At 36.3% G+C, this 18,634-nt stretch overlaps 3 protein-coding genes across 58 annotated transcripts in view; 1 reads left to right on the top strand and 2 right to left on the bottom strand.

The window, feature by feature from the left end:
- LOC127509830 (uncharacterized) overlaps positions 1-18,634 on the top strand; it is a 502,366-nt gene that overhangs the window by 308,677 nt on the left and 175,055 nt on the right. The window lies entirely within an intron of this gene.
- The window catches only part of LOC127509908 (60 kDa lysophospholipase-like), a 390,873-nt gene that overhangs the window by 238,625 nt on the left and 133,614 nt on the right, over positions 1-18,634 (bottom strand). The window lies entirely within an intron of this gene.
- The window catches only part of LOC127509999 (hepatocyte cell adhesion molecule-like), a 220,653-nt gene that overhangs the window by 172,259 nt on the left and 29,760 nt on the right, over positions 1-18,634 (bottom strand). Inside the window, exon 3 of one of the 7 annotated variants that reach the window (XM_051889468.1) lies at positions 18,207-18,488. The exons of the other annotated variants lie outside the window; for them this stretch is intronic. Coding sequence (XP_051745428.1) covers positions 18,207-18,488 — 282 coding nt within the window. The remainder of the gene's footprint in view (positions 1-18,206; positions 18,489-18,634) is intronic. 7 annotated transcript variants of the gene reach the window in all.

Raw genomic sequence — 18,634 nt, 5'->3', positions numbered from 1 at the left:
AAACTAACCAGCCCTGAAATAGCGCACACTCGCTGCTGATTGGTGATCACGAGTGTCAATCACCACCCTTACCTCATTCATACGGTCACACAAACAACTTTCGACTACTAATAAATGCTGTAAAAATGTTTCTCCTCTTAGGACCTAAAGCTTTTCAATGTTTTTTGATGACTGAGGACACTTTACAATACATGGTAAGTAATTTCTATAAAAACTGATATAGTTGTTAATAGATAATGAATTACTAATGTTGGATATGTTTGAGTAAAATCCATGTAGTTTATTGACTTGCATGTTATCCTCTTTAACAAACTTTAGACTTGAAATTATCCAAACCAGATGTTCATTAACTCACCTTTATGCCATCCCAAATGCATGTGATTTTTGTGTTGTTTTTTCTGAAAAATATCTGTTTTGTAATAATTTTGTTTTACATGTGTCCTCTCTCTCTCTCTCTCTCTCTCTCTCTCTCTCTCTCTCTCTCTCTCAAAGTGATGGTTTGCATTACTGTGTATGAATCGTCAAGGTATCAGTTAAATATCTTCTTTACATTTCTACTGAAGGAAAAAAAAGACACATTTGGATGGCCTGAAGGTGAGTAACAGCAAATTTTCATTTTTGTGTGAGCAATCCCTTTAATCAAGAGCGTTCAAATATATGTATTGGGGTGTAAAGATAATTTATGATTTGTTGATGCATGTTTTATTTTCAGACTAAATTATAAATGCAACCTCTGACTGATTCAGATGCATTTCTTAATTGCAAATGTGGCTAGTCATAAATAGAAATTATTTTAGTTTTGTAAAAAAAATTGTCCTATCCTTTGCTATCAAATATCTACACATAATCTGATTCATTATTACAGATTATTCTGAATTTTTTATTTTTTTTTAAATGAGAAAAATAATCACAATTGCTTTATCACAGACTGAAAACATTCACCTGAGAAGAGTGTGTCCTGTAGGCCCTTTCTTCCTGAGAGAAAGTCCTGAAGACCTCATCAACGAGTATCTTGTGAGTTGAACGTCAGCATATTCTGATTTATTTTTCAGAAAAAGTATAAATTTGTTTATTTTGTAGTTATTCTAGCAAAAGGCAATGAAACTGGTATGTTTTATGTACACGACTTTAGGATAACCAAACAGATGATTGTGACGGTGACCTTGAGCAGCTCTTCGTGGTGGTGTTCATTATTCTGAAGAAGGGGGAGAACTTCATGAACCACCTGCTGACATTGACATTGTGATCGAGGGAGTTAAAGTTTTGAATCAACTCACTTCAGTCACATCAGCTTGTGCCCTGCTTCTGGGTATGATATACATCAACCTATAATGGTTTATATGAAAGCTTGCGGTCTTTGCTCGTGGTGGAAATCCCTGAGTTTATCAGAGTATCAATTTAATGAATAAGGACATACTTTTTGCATTAGAAGAGTAGCTTCAATCCTTGAAAAGCTTCAAGTCCTGAACAGTGAACTGTGGTAGTGTTTCAGTCTGTAGTACTGTGTTTCTGTCCTCGATGGTGAGTTTCCATGTGTATTTACTTCCATTTTGCAGGTTGCATTTATGTTGTCACAGTTTTCCAGGCTCTTTTTCCAACAACTAAAATGCATGTTTGAGCTGTTTTAACTGAAAGTAACTTGCATTGACATCTTAAAATTTGTCTGTGCTATTGTTTTGTCTCAAGATGAACGCCAATGTATTTATTTATTTATTTTTTTACTGCTATATATATATATATATTTTTTTTTTTAAACTGCTTAACCTCTTTCACAGACAAGGCTTAAACCTAGTCCCAGGCTAAAATGCATGTTTGAGCTGTTTTGACTGAAAACATATCTTAAAATATGTCACCACTGGTGTTTATCTTGTGACAAAACAATGGCAATGATTGTTTTTCTAAGGCATGTCTATAAAAGCTACTTAAATAATTGAACTAAGGTCTGATCCTGGCTTAGCCTAAGCCCTGTCTGTGAAACCAGGGGCCTGTACCATGATGATAGTTGAACAAACTCAGGGTTATAGGATTCGTTTCAAGTTGACAAAACCAAACCACTCCAATCCGGCTTTGTTGGTACCATGATGCTGATCATCAACTTTCTCTGTCAACTCAGGCTTTGATCCTGAGTTTGTGGAGCGCGTGCACATGAATGTGTGACATCAGTGGCGAACAGCCAATCACATGCCTTGCAGCAGAAGGAAACTGTGATTTACTTCTCGTGAGAGAGTCAACATGATTCAAAACTGTTTTGCTGAAGAAAATGAAGAATTTAAACGCATTTACACTAAAGAAGAAACTTGTCCATGAAAAAGGACAAATAAAAGAAATGATCTTGCTCTATCAGAGCAAGTGAAAATTGTCAAGTGTTTATATAGTTTATTATATACAGCAATAGAGACTCAAACATGTAAGGTTATGTAGTCATTTTTAAAGAGTCATCTGTTGATTCTACATTCTGTATATATTAATATTTATTTAAAATAAATGCTTAATAGTAACTGTTAAACTAAAATTGCTTGTGTGAAATGGATTAATAATATAGATCATATAATAATTATTTAAATCATATATAAATCATAAAATAATTCTATAAATCATTAAAGCAAGACAATTTCATTGTTAAATATTTGTTTTTACTATATAGTGATCTTTAATTTGGAGGAAGAGAAACTGGGGGAGGGACTTTATTGCGTTGGATGTGTCAGTGTCACTTTGCTCACATCTGATTGGTCCAATTTCGGTTTGAGATCTCTTACCCAGAACATAACCTGCCCCGGAGCAGGTTAGCTGTGGAGCGTAAGTTACTATGGTGATGAACACTGCTAAAAGCCAAGTCACTTTCATGGTTCTTAAAACCCAGGATTGGCACAAACTAATCTGAAACTTAACTGGCTAGCCAGCTAATCCAGCTTCATGGTACAGGCCCCTGGTCTATTTGTCACCATGAAATGCCATTTTTACAGCCACTTGTTTTTCCTGAATGTGATGTTAATTCCTGTTCAAACAGTGTGTGGTTATAGATAAATACATTTGTATGTAAACTGAAGGAAGTTGTGAATTGTTCATTAAAACCATATTAACTCCAGCCCTTACATTGTCTCTGATTGAAATGAGTAGAAATAGACATTTAACTGGCTTAGAATCTTGCTGTACATAAAGCAAGACTGATTTGATATTGTTTCCATGTTAATTCAATGTTAAATAGGTGATTTAATTAAGGTTGAAAAAACATTAATTTTACAACCATCTTGATCTATTTTTCATCATTGAAATAACATTATTTCAGGGTGCAAACCTGATGAAAAATCAACTTAAATTTCAACATTGATTCAATGATAATTTTGTTAATGCATTAACATTGATTCAACGTTGATTCAAGGTTGGTCTGCTATCTGGGATCTGAAACATCATCACTGATTGTCAGGGTTTAGTGTTATTAGAGCCTCTAAACTTTCTACTGATCTTGTGATCCTGCAGCATTTGCTCCAGCAGTGTCACGACAATCTGATCACTTGAAGGATTAAAAAAAACAAAAAAACATACTGGACAGTAATGTGAGAAATTGTAGTCTGCCTCAACCCAGTTTCCACTCCAAAGTGTATTTTACAATGAGCTCATCCCCAAAATGGCTTAATTATCATAGAGAAGAAGAAAGTCAACGGTTATGTTGTTTCTGCACCATTTGGGATAATCACATCCTGACCAAATGGTGATCAATTGTAGAATGGGAATGGGTGTGGGACAGTGGGAATGACAATGAGGTGTGTTACAACTTCATTAACATACAGACCACAGCTGTTAAAACATGAGAAACTACATTAACATGAAGAGTGGCAAATAAAAGGCTTGAGATTTGGATGTTCTGGGTTCATTCTGACGCCGGTGAACCCAAGGTGCTTCATACACTTTGCCACCTCTATGCTGCAATAAACTTCATATTTGAGATCTTCAATGGCATTTTATTTTTATTTTTTTCCTACGGTAAGTTTTGAACTATGGCAGGGGTGTCCAAACTCGGTCCTGGAGGGCCACAGTCCTGCAGAGTTTAACTCCAGCTTCAATTAAACACGCCTGAACCAGCTAATCAAGATCTAATTAGGCATACTAGAAACCTCCAGGCAGGTGTTTTGAGGCAAACTGGTGCTAAACTTTGCAGGACAGTGGCCCTCCAGGACTGAGTTTAGACACCCCTGAACTACTGTGTCATTCAGACTCACACTGACATCAAGAATCTGCGTATGAATCTCAGCAATGGTGACAATCAACAAAAAGCTAGTGCTATAGTTCTGGTACAGATATTTATTTATTTAATTTTATATTTTGCACTTACTACTTTAGTACTTACAGTAATGTGGTATTATATATTGTATTATGTCAAATTTACTTCTGTCTGTATTATTCTCACCAGTCAGTGTAATATGATGTAGCATGTGAGGGGTCAAGGGTCACAGGTTTACAGCCTTGCAGGAAAAACAGACTGACCTATCAGGGTTTTCATCATGAAATTAGGGTTTAGCAGATGTATGGTAGTATCAAATCTAAATTTTAACTGGCATGTTAGTTACAGTGAGAGTGCTGAAATAATGTCCTTTCGTGTTCAGGCACAAGGGGGAGATGAAGCACTGTATCTGGGTCTTCTGGAGGGAAAAACTGGCTGATGACACCACAGTCATTTCATCATTTGTGTTTTGATCCACACATGCAGGTACTTCTCTAAGATGTTTACTAAAGATCTAGAAATCTGGAAAAAAAACATCTGCTGTGTAAAAACATCTGATAATCATATTAGAAAAAGCAGTTAGTCTTAGAGCAGTCTTAGGCTTAGAGAGACGTATTGCAGATGAACAAACACAGATGTAAATGGACGTCTCTGAGATGAACGTGTGCTATCAGGGGGTGTAATTTTTTTCTCAGATCTTAATTTTTGAGGCCATGAATGTTTAAGCATGATACATGTGTTAAATGTGAAGGTAAGATATAACAAAAATAAAGACCATCATAATAATAATATTGGTCTATTAGAACAGTTAACCATCTGCAGACCCCTTTATATTCGTACTTTCAATATTCATTTCAAAACTTGAAATTTACTGACTGGAACACAGACCCACCTCCAAACACGCACACTAACTTCTATTCACTGTAGTTCTCAGTGCTTTAGAAATGATAAACATAATTTCAGATGTCTGACACTGCCAGGGCGACATCTAGTGGCTGCCAAAACCTCACTGAACACACGCACTGACCCCAATGTAACTCTGCTGGAGCTGAACAGGATTGCTAGAGTCTGGAGGATCAGATGAGTTGCTGTCTTCCAGACTGGTCATAGCTGGTCTAGCAGGCTGGTTTTGAGGGGGTTTGACCACTCTTTTTGTTTAACTGTCAGGCTGTGACCACTGACCAGCTGAACACCAGCTAGGCCAGACCAAAAACAAACCAAGACCTGCTAACCGTCTCAGGCTGGTTTTAGTGTTTTTTTCTCACACAATCACAAGACAATGATACAATTATTTCACTCACCTCTCATGTAGAAATCCAAAACGTCCTTTGAAATATTCATGTTAAAATAGTTTGCTAAAAAATACGATTGCTTTAGGTAGGTATAACTTTCATCTTTCTGATGAACACAGTCGGAGAAATATTAATAAATATCCTGACGCATCCGAGCTTTATAATGGCAGTGAACTGGACCAACGAGTATGAGCTGAAGAAAGTGTCTCCATCCACATCCATCCATCATAAATGTACTCCACTCGGCTCCGGGGGTTAATAAAGGCCTTCTGAAGCGAAGAGATGTGTTTGTGTAAAAAAAAATATCCATATTTAACAAGTTATGAAGTAAAATATCTAGCTTCCACCAGATCGCCTTCCGTATTCAAGTTACGAAGAAAGTGTGATGATGAAAGATTGAAGATGTTATAAATAATATATAGTAATAATAATAATACAACCTGCTAATCATGCTAGCAACACCCTAGTACTTGAACTGAGTACCTTAGTGACTGCATATCAACACCTTAGCAACCACTCTGAGTACCTTAGATACCCTAGCAACCACATAGCAACACCCAAGCAAACAACCTGAGTACCCTAGCAACCGCATAGCAACACCTTAACAACCACCCTGAGTTCCTTAGCATCTGCATAACAACACCCTAGCAACCACTCAGAATACCTTAGCAATACCAACCCAGGTACCCTAGCAAGCGCATAGCAACACCCTAGCAACCACTGTGAGTACCTTAACAACTGCACAGCAACACCTTAGCAACCACACCAAATATCTCAGCAACTGTAAAGCAACACCCTAGCAACCACCTAGAATATCCTGGCAACTGCATAGAACACACTAGCAACTAATATGAGTACCCTGGCAACCACATAGCAACAGCCTAGCAACCACCCTGAGTGCCTTAGCAACCACATAGCGACACCCTAGAAACCACCCAGAATGCCCTAGCACCCGCATAGCAACATGCCACTCATGTCATAGCAACATGTCACTCAGAATACCATAGCTATACACTAGCAATTGCATAGCAACACCATTTTTTATTTTGTGGGCACAGTGGGCTAGGGCCAGCCCACATCAAACCTAAACAGGCCCAGTGCAGGTTTGCCCAGACGAGGCCTACAGCTTTGGGCTCACTGCGGGCTGTAAGTTGTGAAGTGGAGCCTCCATGGATCGGACTTGTTTGTTCAGCACATCCCACAGATGCTCCATTGGATTGAGATCTGGGGAATTCGGAGGCCAAGTCAACACCTCAAACTCGTTGTTGTGAACACCCCACAAGAGCTGCAGTTTTGGAGATGCTCTGATCCAGCTGTCTAGCCGTCACAATTTGGCCCTTGTCAAACTTGCTCAAATTCTTACGCTTGCCCTTTTTTCTGCTTCTAACACATCAACTTTGAGGACAAAATGTTTACTTGCTGCCTAATATATCCACCCACTAACAGGTGCCGTGATGAAGAGATGATCAGTGTTATTCACTTCACCTGTCAGTGATCATAATGTTATGCCTGATCGGTGTACACATATATATATATATATATATATTCTGGAGGTTTAAGTTTCATTGCTCAATATTAAAAATAATTTTCAGTGCACTGTATTTCTGCTGGTTTTCACACTTCATCTCTCTCTCACACACATTCACATGCAAATACACACAAACATCGTCACCTTCTTGACACTTGTGGCTCTTGAAGGCATCAGTGACATCTGAAACTGTTTATGAATATCTGTTTTAGCAGAAGCGTATTAAACCACAGTGTGTTTAAATGTTAAAGTGTCTCTACACTTACAGTTCTTCTCTCTTATCGACTGTCAATTGATCACTTGCTACTATATTTGCACAAAAATGCATGTTTAGTCGATGTAAATCATTCAGATCGCTGCACTGAACTCATCTGTGGTTGTTTTGCTGTGAGTCGGTTGACCGACACACCTGACGTCTGTGGTTTGGTTGAGTGTGGTTTGTGTGGACAGATCTCAACCAAACGACCAACTGAATCTGAGTTTAACAGCAGAAAGATGAATGTAGTGACACTTGATCAGGCCAAACATCTGTGGATTCAACCGACATGTGTGAACAAATGTGCTCAAGTATATGTGATGAGAGATAAAGATCAAACTAAGAGCAGAGTGGAATATAAACTGAAGAAATGACTCAAGTTCACACATTTATTTTTGCGACCACGTGATCAGTTTATTTTTCGTCTCATTTCACACTCATCATTGTTTCCACTCCAGTGGTCAGCGTCTTCTTCGAACTGTTTAAGTGTGTTTTCACAGCTGTGATGAGATCAATGTTTCTCTGGTATACTCAATAAGCAACTCCATAGGAACAACTCTGAGTACCTTAGCAACCACATAACAACACTCTAACATGCTACCAACATAAATCATTCTAACCTGCTAACAGCTGCTAATCAAGATAGCAATGTGTTAAATTATGTTAGCAACGTGGGGGGCTATTCACATCCCTGCAAACATGTCCCTGCAGGGCCTATACTGGCTTTTTGCGGGCACAGTGGGCTAGGGCCGGCCCACACCAAACCTAAAATCATTCTATGCTGGTAGTGTGCAAAGCTACATCTGATGACAATAAAATCTTTCTGTAGGCCTGTGCCTTCTCCTTTGTGTCAGTATCAAATATAAGAGTGATGCTAACATTAAAGTTCGACATTAAGCCTTGTTTTGAGCTTGTCCTTTGGACAACTAAATTGGTCATTTACTTGTCAAAAAAAAGTAGCTTGCCTGGAAAAAAATAGGATTTTTTTGTGTGTTGTACATATAATTTATTCTGAAACAAGCAACATTCTCATCAGTATTTTATCAGCAGTGACATATTTAAATCTGCATATTTATGTTATTTACCCTGGGGGTATTTTATTAACCTTTATAAAAGGCATTTCCCTCCTAATCTAATTCAATTTATGTTTAATCTTTTATTTCAAATTCTTACATTTGATCAGTTAAAATAGTAAGACACTATAGGGCTGTTACCAAATTAAATAATGTACACTGAAAAAGTACAACTACATTTTTGAATATACAAATAAGAAATGTTGGTGGGAAATGTATACTTTTAAACATGAAATTAAACCGCCAGTAGATGGTGGCAAGTGACCGTCTTATTGGGTGAGCCACTGAGTCATTTATTCAAATGATTCAGGCTGAATCAAGAATGAAGTAGTTGTTTATGATTGGGCCATTGAATCTTCATTCAACCGGTTTGTTCAAAACGTTGAATCATTCAAAACGGCTGAGCGTAGCTGCGAGATGTGCTGGTTCTGCTTTGTTTGGAACTATTTTCGCTGCTACAATTAAACAGAAAACAGGCAATATTGCACTTAAAACGTAAGTAATTAATATTAACTACTTGTTTACTGAACTTTTGTATGAAATTAGTGTCAATTTCAATCAAGGTGACATTCAGGAATTCAGCACGGTCGTGTGATGCTTAACTTTATCATATGTCGTAAATAGCTAGCTATAAAAACCCCACATATTGAATTTTTATTGCAACATGATAACTGATTTTCTTTGCGTGAGCAGAGCTCATTTGTTTTGAATTCTCCTCAAGAGGTTACGTGCAATTAGGCTATCACCGCCAATGTACATATATTGCTATATCCACTATCAATCACCACTTTAGCTAAAACAATCATTCTCGTGTTTTGGTTGTTATTGACATTTTAATCAAGCTATTTATCTGGTCAGGCAAGTAAAATTCTCTTTCACATCAAAAAATCCCGGACAAGCGTATGTCAAGCCCTGCAAGCCTATGTGCCGGGGCTCAGCCCCGGACGGCCCTGGCCCAATTTAACCCCTGCTGACATATCTGTCTAGATCTCAGCATCTTCACTTATTACAATCCAGTTTGACTATTTCTTTCATACTAAACTTTTAGATGTTTTATTGAAAATAGTACATTTTGAAGTCACCGTTATGGAGGTCAGTGTTTGCTTTAGTTGGGCTCTTGACCCTTGACTTCCTAACTTTAATGTTTCTCTGGCTGCTGTAACTGTGTGTTTCTGAAACACATTTGTTTCAACAAAAACTGCAAGAGAAACTCTGGTTAGATGAAGTTGATTACTTTATTGATACTTTATTCATCATGCAGTGGTCAGAATCAGAGAGATTTATATTTTACAGAGTATGATTTAGGGAATGATTCAGTGGCAGACGCTCCTGCAGTCATTGACTATTTCTTTTTTAACAATCATTAACTGTTATTTTCATTAATGGTAAATGTTTGGCACCCTGTGCTGGCAGATTTATAGTTGTAGATTAATATTGAGGGCCCAGTGGGGGCTTTCCGGGGTTAAGTGCAGGACCAGTGCTAAGGGCCAACGTTTTGCCAATGAGCAAATTCTCAGGTTCCCTGCGCTGGCAGCCTGCGTGATGAAGAGTTAATCAGTATTATTAACTTCACCTTTTTGTGTCCATAATGTTATGCCTGATCAGTGTACATTATATTTATTTATTTATTTATTCTGGAGGTTTAAGTTGTAGGGGTCTAATTGAGTTTCATTGCTCAATATTAAAAATAATTTTCAGTGCACTGTATTTCTGCTGGTTTTCACACTTCATCTCTCTGTCACAAACATTCACATGCAAATACACACAAACATCGTCACATTTTTGACACTTGTGGCTCCTGAAGGCATCAGTGACGTCTGAAACTGTTTATGAATATCTGTTTTAGCAGAAGCGTATTAAACCACAGTGTGTTTAAAGGTTAAAGTGTCTCTACACTTACAGTTCTTCTCTCTTATCGACTGTCAATTGATCACTTGCTATTATATTTGCACAAAAATGCATGTTTAGTCGATGTAAATCATTCAGATCGCTGCACTGAACTCATCTGTGGTTGTTTTGCTGTGGTGAGTCGGTTGACCGACACACCTGACGTCTGTGGTTTGGTTGAGTGTGGTTTGTGTGGACAGATCTCAACCAAACGACCAACTGAATCTGAGTTTAACAGCAGAAAGATGAATGTAGTGACACTTGATCAGGCCAAACATCTGTGGATTCAACCGACATGTGTGAACAAATGTGCTCAAGTATATGTGATGAGAGATAAAGATCAAACTAAGAGCAGAGTGGAATATAAACTGAAGAAATGACTCAAGTTCACACATTTATTTTTGCCACCGTGTGATCAGTTTATTTTTCTTCTCATTTCACACTCATTGTTTCCACTCCAGTGGTCAGCGTCTCTTTAGCGCTGTTTAACAGTGTGTTTTCACCCACAGCTGGGATCAATGTTTGTCAGCTTTTAAAAGATATTTTTAAAGTTTAAATGTGAATTCACTGAATATTACACCAATAGTTTTCCTTTTGAATGGTCTGGTAGTTTCTCTAGTGTTTATTATATGGATAAAAGTGTCTGCTAAATGATTAAATGTAAGTAAATGTAGAATCCAGAAACAAAACGAAGTGGTTTAATATCTTGAAAAGCAGTGCATGTTATTGTCAGTGGGATATTGTGTATGGATCTGTTATTCTCAGTGGTTATATCAGTCTTGGTGCTCATGTGAAGCTAAATCAAGACACCTGAAATAGTTTTAACTGTGTTTACATGTATTTATTTTTCAAGACTAACAGCATAATTGTGTAAAATCACATAAACAGTGAGTAGAAATGCATATGAAAAAGAAAAAAAGGAGGCTGAAGAATTTAAAAATTATATTAAAGCATTTTTATTTAAAATTGTACAAAAGAAGGCATGTAGAAATGTGGAAAAATATGACAAAGATATATCTTGCATATAAACTTTTAAGAACTTTATAAAATTTCACAGAGAGAGCGAGAGAGAGAGAGAGAGAGAGCTGTCAGTGAAATAACACATTAGTTGGTGCTTCAACAGAGACAAACAAGACTGACAAATCTATTGAAAACATGATTTGTTCACGCCATGTCGTGATTACTGTTATGACGAGATGAGAAACACATGATTTTATTTGTTCATGTCATCAGATTCAGAATTATGTGCTTCTGTCACAACATTATTAATCCCAAAATGAATCTCCAGCAGTCAGGAAGAAGTTGGAGCTCTCAGAAAATTACAAATTACAAATTATAATTTATGGTAATTACAGTAAATATGATGTGGCGTGAACACAACAAGCATAAATAAAATAAATCAAAAACACTGTTAAAATCTCCTCAATTAAAATCCATTAATATGACATTATTAATGTATAATATTTGACCTTTTGACATGGACTGTGAACACCACAGCCATTAACTGACAAAAATCCTTCACAGAAACTTTATATTAAATAAAACACAAATAAAAGCACATTTGGAACAACAGTGTTTCTTTTCTTTTTGTTTTCTTTTTTTTCTTTTTTGATTTCATTTATTACTTATCCCTGAGTCTTAAAAAATTATTACTTTAAAAAAAAATTTAAAAAAAAATAAAAAAGGCTTAATATTACATAATTTGGTCACAATTAAAAAATGAGAAAAAAAATAAATATTAAAATATATAAAATATTATATAATTATATATAGTTTTTCCATAATATTTGTAATTTAATGTAATTTAATTATTTAATGTAATTTAATAATATCTGTAACAGAAAACATCTGGCTCAATACAAAACAAGTGCTGGATGTCATTCAGCAAATATGATGCAGGCCGGTATTTATGTATAACTTCAAACTTATTGGGAAATCTTTCAGATGATCAAGATCCGATCAACATCTCGAGACTCCTGCGTACACCACATTATCCTCCTCTGTAGCTCTCTGAAAGAAAACACAAAAACACCGTTCATCAATGTATTCATCACATTATTGGCACATCTATCAATCCTCTTTCCACAAGCACAGAAAATACAGCAGAAATACTTTTCCTCACAACGGGTCCCAAGTGTTTTGGAGAATGCAGGATATCCTTATAAAAAAAAAGAAGTTTATTCAAGTGTGCTATTAGTTTACTTCTTTTAAACTAAAAACAAGAGAGTATACTTTCAGTCTACTTTGTATGTACTTCTCAGAAGTAAACTTAAAATCACATTGAAGTATACTTGACTTATACTAACAGAAAAACTATATTTGGCCTATACTTCTACTCCAGCAATCCATGTTTTGTTGTTATATGTTAGGGGGTGCTATTATAAATCTTGTAAATCAAATAAAAACACAAGCGTAATTCAAATTATACACATTCGTCTCCAGGAAAGGATCAGATCGGAAAATTTTCAAATTGTATAATAGAGTGTGAGAGGAAGGAAGACTACCAAAAGCTTGGAAAGAATCTATAATAATTCCTATAAGGAAGCAGGGAAAAGACCCTTCAAAACCTTCTAATTATAGACCAATAGCTCTTACGTTGCATGTTTGTAAAATTATGGAAAGGATGATTACGGAAAGGTTGACAAATTTATTGGAAAAGAGAGGAATAATGGAACAATAGATCAGAACCCAATATTCCCAGTATATACAGATGAATCAAAAGATCCAGAGCGTCAGATAACTGGGGCTGCTTTTTTAGTTCCAGGCAGTGAAATCAGTGGAATAAAGTGAACTTCAAATAATTTGGCAGTCTGCACTGTAGAAATGATAGCAATAGAATAATGTTAGGTCATTCAAATTTAAATAACACACTTAAAATTACAGGGAAACGTCCAGACGGATCATGTGAACAATGTCATGCTGAAGAAACACCACATGTGATTCTTGAATGTATGAAGTATGAACAAGAAAGGAACAGTATGATAGAAGAAATAAAGAAAAATGGAATTCAAGAATTAAAGGTTTAAATAAAATGATCAAGTGAAAATAGTAAAAAATAGTATAAAGCTATAAAGAATAAAGTATAAAGAATAAATAGTAAAGCTTTCTTTGATTTTATTAGGGAGACGGTTCTGATAAATAGAATATAAATCTCTGTTCCACATTAAATCCAATTCAGAGTTAGTCTTTTTCTCAGATTTTTGTTCAAAATGTTGTTTATTTGTTTGTTTATTAAACTTACATTCAAGTGTTGATAAAAAAAAATTGCATGAAGCTTAAAATGATTTGTCGATGCTGTTATCGTTTTAAAGCAGAGGCCGCGTTCTTTTTTTTTTTTGATATACTGTATTGTATGTTCAGATATTCATATAACAAATTATTCTGGGGGCCATGAAAGTTTTGTGAAAATGATAAAAAAATGTTGGTGCTGGCTGGCAACTATTTAAAAAAAAAATGCTGGTGGGGAAGAGTTCAAGTACAGTTAAAGGTATATTTCATATATAAAATGCAATACTTAAATATAGGGACATAGTAGCATACTTAAAGTATGATGTTGAGTTCACTTAAAAAAAAGCTTACAAGTATACTTGCTGTATAAAACTAGTAGTTTACTGAGAGTATTCTTTAAAGGCCCACTGAAGTGTCTTGGAAAGCACAGCTTTATTCACTGTGTTGATGTAATTTCCAATGAAACAGGAAGACAGGGCAGGATATATCTAGAAGCTCCTCCCCTTTTTTAAGAATAGCCAATAGCGTTTTGCCTAGATCACAGCTCGGCCAGAGCCCTTGAGCTCATAAAACCCAATTTTTCTCATAATCTCTAACCGTTTCTCCTGCATATTTTTTTTAAAAATATAGCATTGTTTGTAGAATTCAAATGTGTCTGAACGGTTTGTGGTCTGAGCCGACTCACACGTGTGATTCACTCTGTGTTCTCGTGTCTCTGGACCAGAGCAGACTGCTCATGCTTTGGCAGTTCATGTGACACTAACGTGTAAACAGACTTCATGCGCGTCAAAGAAAGGCATATTTACTCTGTCTGAATCGTTCCCTATCCTCTATATAGTGCACTATATGCCATTCACCACATAGAAACTAGTAAATGTATGAACAAATGACCGGTTTCAGCCGAGGCTTCAGCATCTGTTATTAGTGTAGGAGGAGGCGGGACTTCAGATTCTAGAGAGCATTTGATTGGTCATAAGATTTGATGAGAAGCTGAAGTGTGATGTGATGTCATGAAAATCCGTGATCCATTTTAACGGAAGTGAGAGACTGTAAGTTTTGAATGCTTATATCTAAATGCGAATTTTGTCATTGTTTTGGATCACACCAGCTTATTCATAACTTTAACTAGTAAAATATCAGAATACCTATAAGTTCACTTCTATCTTCTTTGATGACCACCTGACCTTCAAAGATCACATTGCAAAGACGAGCTCGGTCATGCAGATTTGCACTACACAACATCAGGAAAATCAGGCCTGTTCTAACACAACATGCAACATAACTTTTCGTCCAGGCCCTGGTTATTTCTAGGCTTGATTACTGCAATGCTCTTCTGGCTGGACTTCCATCATGCACAATCAAGCCTCTACAATTGATTCAGAACGCTGCAGCACGTCTTGTCTTTAACGAGCCCAAAAGAGCCCACGTCACGCCTCTCTTCATCTCTCTTCACTGGCTACCACCTGCTGCTCGCATCAAGTTCAAGGCGTTGACGCTTGCTTACAGATCTACCACAGGCTCAGCACCCTCCTACTTCCACTCACTCTTACGAGTCTACGCTCATTAAAAGAGCGAAGGCTTGTGGTACCATCACAGAGAGGCACGAAATCACTCTCCAGAACATTCTCATTCATTGTTCCTTGCTGGTGGAATGATCTTCCTGCCTCCATCCGGAATGCAGAATCCCTGGCAATATTCAAAAGACAGCTGAAAACTCATCTCTTTCGGGAGCACTTAACCTCCTTTATTTAACCTCCCTATTCTTTTTTTTTTTTTTTTTTTAATCCCTCCCTATTCTGGCTTATGATACTCTGAGCACTGCCTAAGACTTGTATGGTGAGCACTTCTTGTGTCTATTTGCCTCGTCATGATGAATCGCTTGTTGTATCCCTCACTTGTAAGTCGCTTTGGATAAAAGTGTCTGCCAAATGAATAAATGTAAATGTAAATGTAAATGTAGTATAGTTGCAGTTCAAAGTCAAAGTTTATTTACAAAGAACTTTTTTATCAAAGTGCTGTACACACATAAAATAAAAATATAAAAGATACATACAGTCAACACCATGAAAGAAGACACTAAAACACAATAAAAACAATAAAAGAAAGCAGCTCTCACATAGCGTCAAATGCCAGACTATAAAAATAAGTTTTTAGGCTAGATTTAAAAGCAGCAAGTGTTTGAGCCTGTCTAATGTAGAGGGGCAAACTATTCCAAAGCTTCGGGGCAGCCGCTGCAAAGGCTTGGTCACCCCTGCTCTTCAACTTTACCTGTGGGACAGCTAAAAGCAAATGGTCAGCAGACCTAAGTGCTCTTAACGGAGCATGCAGATTGATCAAATCCGAAAGATACCTTGGTGCTAAACCATTAAGAGATTTAAAAACAAGTACCAAAAATTTAAAATGAATCCTATAATGGACAGGTAGCCAGTGAAGAGACACGAGAACGGGGGTGATGTGTTCCCGCTTTCGTGTACCCGTCAACAGGCGAGCTGCATTCTGGACCATCTGCAGTCTGGAGAGAGAGGCCTGACTAATACCTAAATAGAGGCCATTACAATAATCTGTGCGACTTGAAATAAAAATATGTACAATTCTTTTAAAGTCTTTAAGAGACAAGAAAGATTTCACCTTGGTGTGTTGTCTCAATTGGAAAAAAACTAGATTTAACTACCGAGTTAATCTGTTTGTCTAATTTAAAAAAAACACTCCATGATAACACCCAAGTTTTTTACATAGGGCTTCACAAATGGTTTCAATCCACCAAGGTTTAAATCTACTGACTCACAGGTACCCCCCGGCATAAACAACATAACTTCTGTTTTCTTTTCATCAAAATTGAGGAAATTTAGTGCCATCCAGTTCATACTAAAAACGTAGATTTAAACTAGTTGGGTCCTCAAATCTTACTACAGTTACACTTAAAGTATACTTAAATGTATATACTAAAAAGTGGGCCAATTTACTCCCAAGCAGTATTGAAATAGTACACTACAAGTATACTGCTAGTACAAAGTATACTTACTACATAAATTATACTTAAAAATATACTTGAACATTACTTAAGAATACTTCTTTTTTTTTAAGCATACTTCTTTGTAAGGGTAAGGATGGATTTCATGTAGTATTTCAGTATTTTTCTATTTGTTTAATTAATTTTTTTTTTTCCAAAATATTTAGGTAGTGACAACTGCATATAAAAAAATTCTAAGCAATTATGAAACTGAACTGAACAATTAACTGTTAATGTAATACACCTCACTTTCAGTTTCCGTAATTGTTGGTTTGAAAGCTGCCAGTAAATCCACAAAAGAAGAATTCCCGTCAAAATCAAATAAGCTGCTGCTGTGAATAAGGTCTGTAGGCCTAAACATATGATGAAAATGTAAAAATGGAATAAAATTAAAATAAATCAATTAGATATAAATAAATAAATAAATAAAATTAACTCCATAAACATACAAAAAGTCTGAGAAAAACTGTAAAAATGTATAATAATAATAATAATAATAATAATAATATATTAAATATATAATATATTAAATAAACATGGAAAAGTCTAGAGAAAACCATAATATAAAATTAATTAATTAAAATAAATAAATAAATAAAACACTACTAAACATTAAATTAACATGTCCAAAATGGACAGAGGAGGGAAGCATTTCTGGGGCGCAGAACAGAAAACAGAAAACGCAAAAAAGAAAATGAAAATGAAAAACAGTGTCTTAAAATGAGGACATCGATGTCCATGTGGATAACAAGAAATTGGTAAGAGTAACCTATATCACTGTAAGTCTTTGTAAGTCGGTCTGTGTAGCGCCGCTTCAAGTCTTTTATGAATGATCCGCTGAATCACTTTTGTTACGTTCAAAACGCAGATTCAGAAATGAAACACTGCTGTGTGTTGCGTGGAGACGAACAGTTCTGCTTTGTCTTTATAGTTTCATTGGCAAAATTGAACAAACCAGACAATATTTTGTCTAAAATAACACAATATAAACTTATTTTGAACTTACGTATAAAATAAGTATTACATGTTGCACTCATTTTATTTGGGACAAAAACAGCACTCGTGTAATATTGAAATCCGTTACTTTTGTGATACTGCTTAACTCATATGATAAATATGAGACAAAAACTCAATAAGGGGCATTTTTGCTCCAGTATCTTGAGTTTTATGGCCATTCTAACTGCATTCTGTAAGCTCTATCGCATAGTGAGCTGTTGCCCTGCATTATATTCCTCATCAGATGACCTGTTTGGGGCGGGGCAAGTGCATTAAAAAATTTAAATTTTTTAAATCACACACACACACACACACACAGTAAAATCAGACTGAAACAACACAGAGACACACCATACACTGAAATCAAAGATCTTACTGATTTATGTCTGTTTCTTTTGTAGAATGTGGGATCAGCGTAAGTGATCTCTTCTGCTTGAGTCTCTGTTTCAACAATAATGACAGAAACAAACACTCAGTGAAATGATGTTTGAGAATTATATACACACACATATATATACAGGTAATACTTGCCTTCTCTGTGTGTGTTTCTGTGTTTCCTGCAGATGCAGAAGATCCCGACAGCAGCAACAATCAACAGAGATCCAGCAGCAGCAGCAGCAGAGATCAGCACTGTCAGAGAGACTGGAGGACATGAAAGAGACAGTCATTAGCCCAGATCAATGTGTGCAGAAACACCAGATATCATCAGTGAAGTACCTGCAGCACATGTGTGACAGAGTTGAGTGTTGTTGAGGTGTTGAGTCTGGTTTCTGATGGGATTGTTCAGCACACAGCTGTAGGAATCATCCACACACTCCAGATGGAGAAGAAGATCAGACCGGCTGCTGAGATCAGACACTCTGATGCTGGAGAATACACTGTTTCCTTTGAACCAGGAGAGAGTCACATGACTCACATTCACAGCTGAACACACCAATGAACATGATGATGATGATGATGATGAAGAGTTACTGCTGATGACAGGAACAGGCAGACGAGCTGAAAACATGACAGAATAAATCAGATTCAGTAGAAATCACTGTGATCTTCTGGATAAAATGCACAAATGATCAGTATCATCACAGAATTCTCTATCATTTTATAATATTCTCAGTAACATTATCTGGTGAATTTAGTCAACAGAC

This window comes from Ctenopharyngodon idella, chromosome 3 (genome assembly GCF_019924925.1).
Source record: "Ctenopharyngodon idella isolate HZGC_01 chromosome 3, HZGC01, whole genome shotgun sequence".
Taxonomy (NCBI): Eukaryota; Metazoa; Chordata; class Actinopteri; order Cypriniformes; family Xenocyprididae; genus Ctenopharyngodon; species Ctenopharyngodon idella.
The sequence above is the reverse complement of the archived record's forward strand: the minus strand, read 5'-3'. Positions and strand labels throughout refer to the sequence as shown.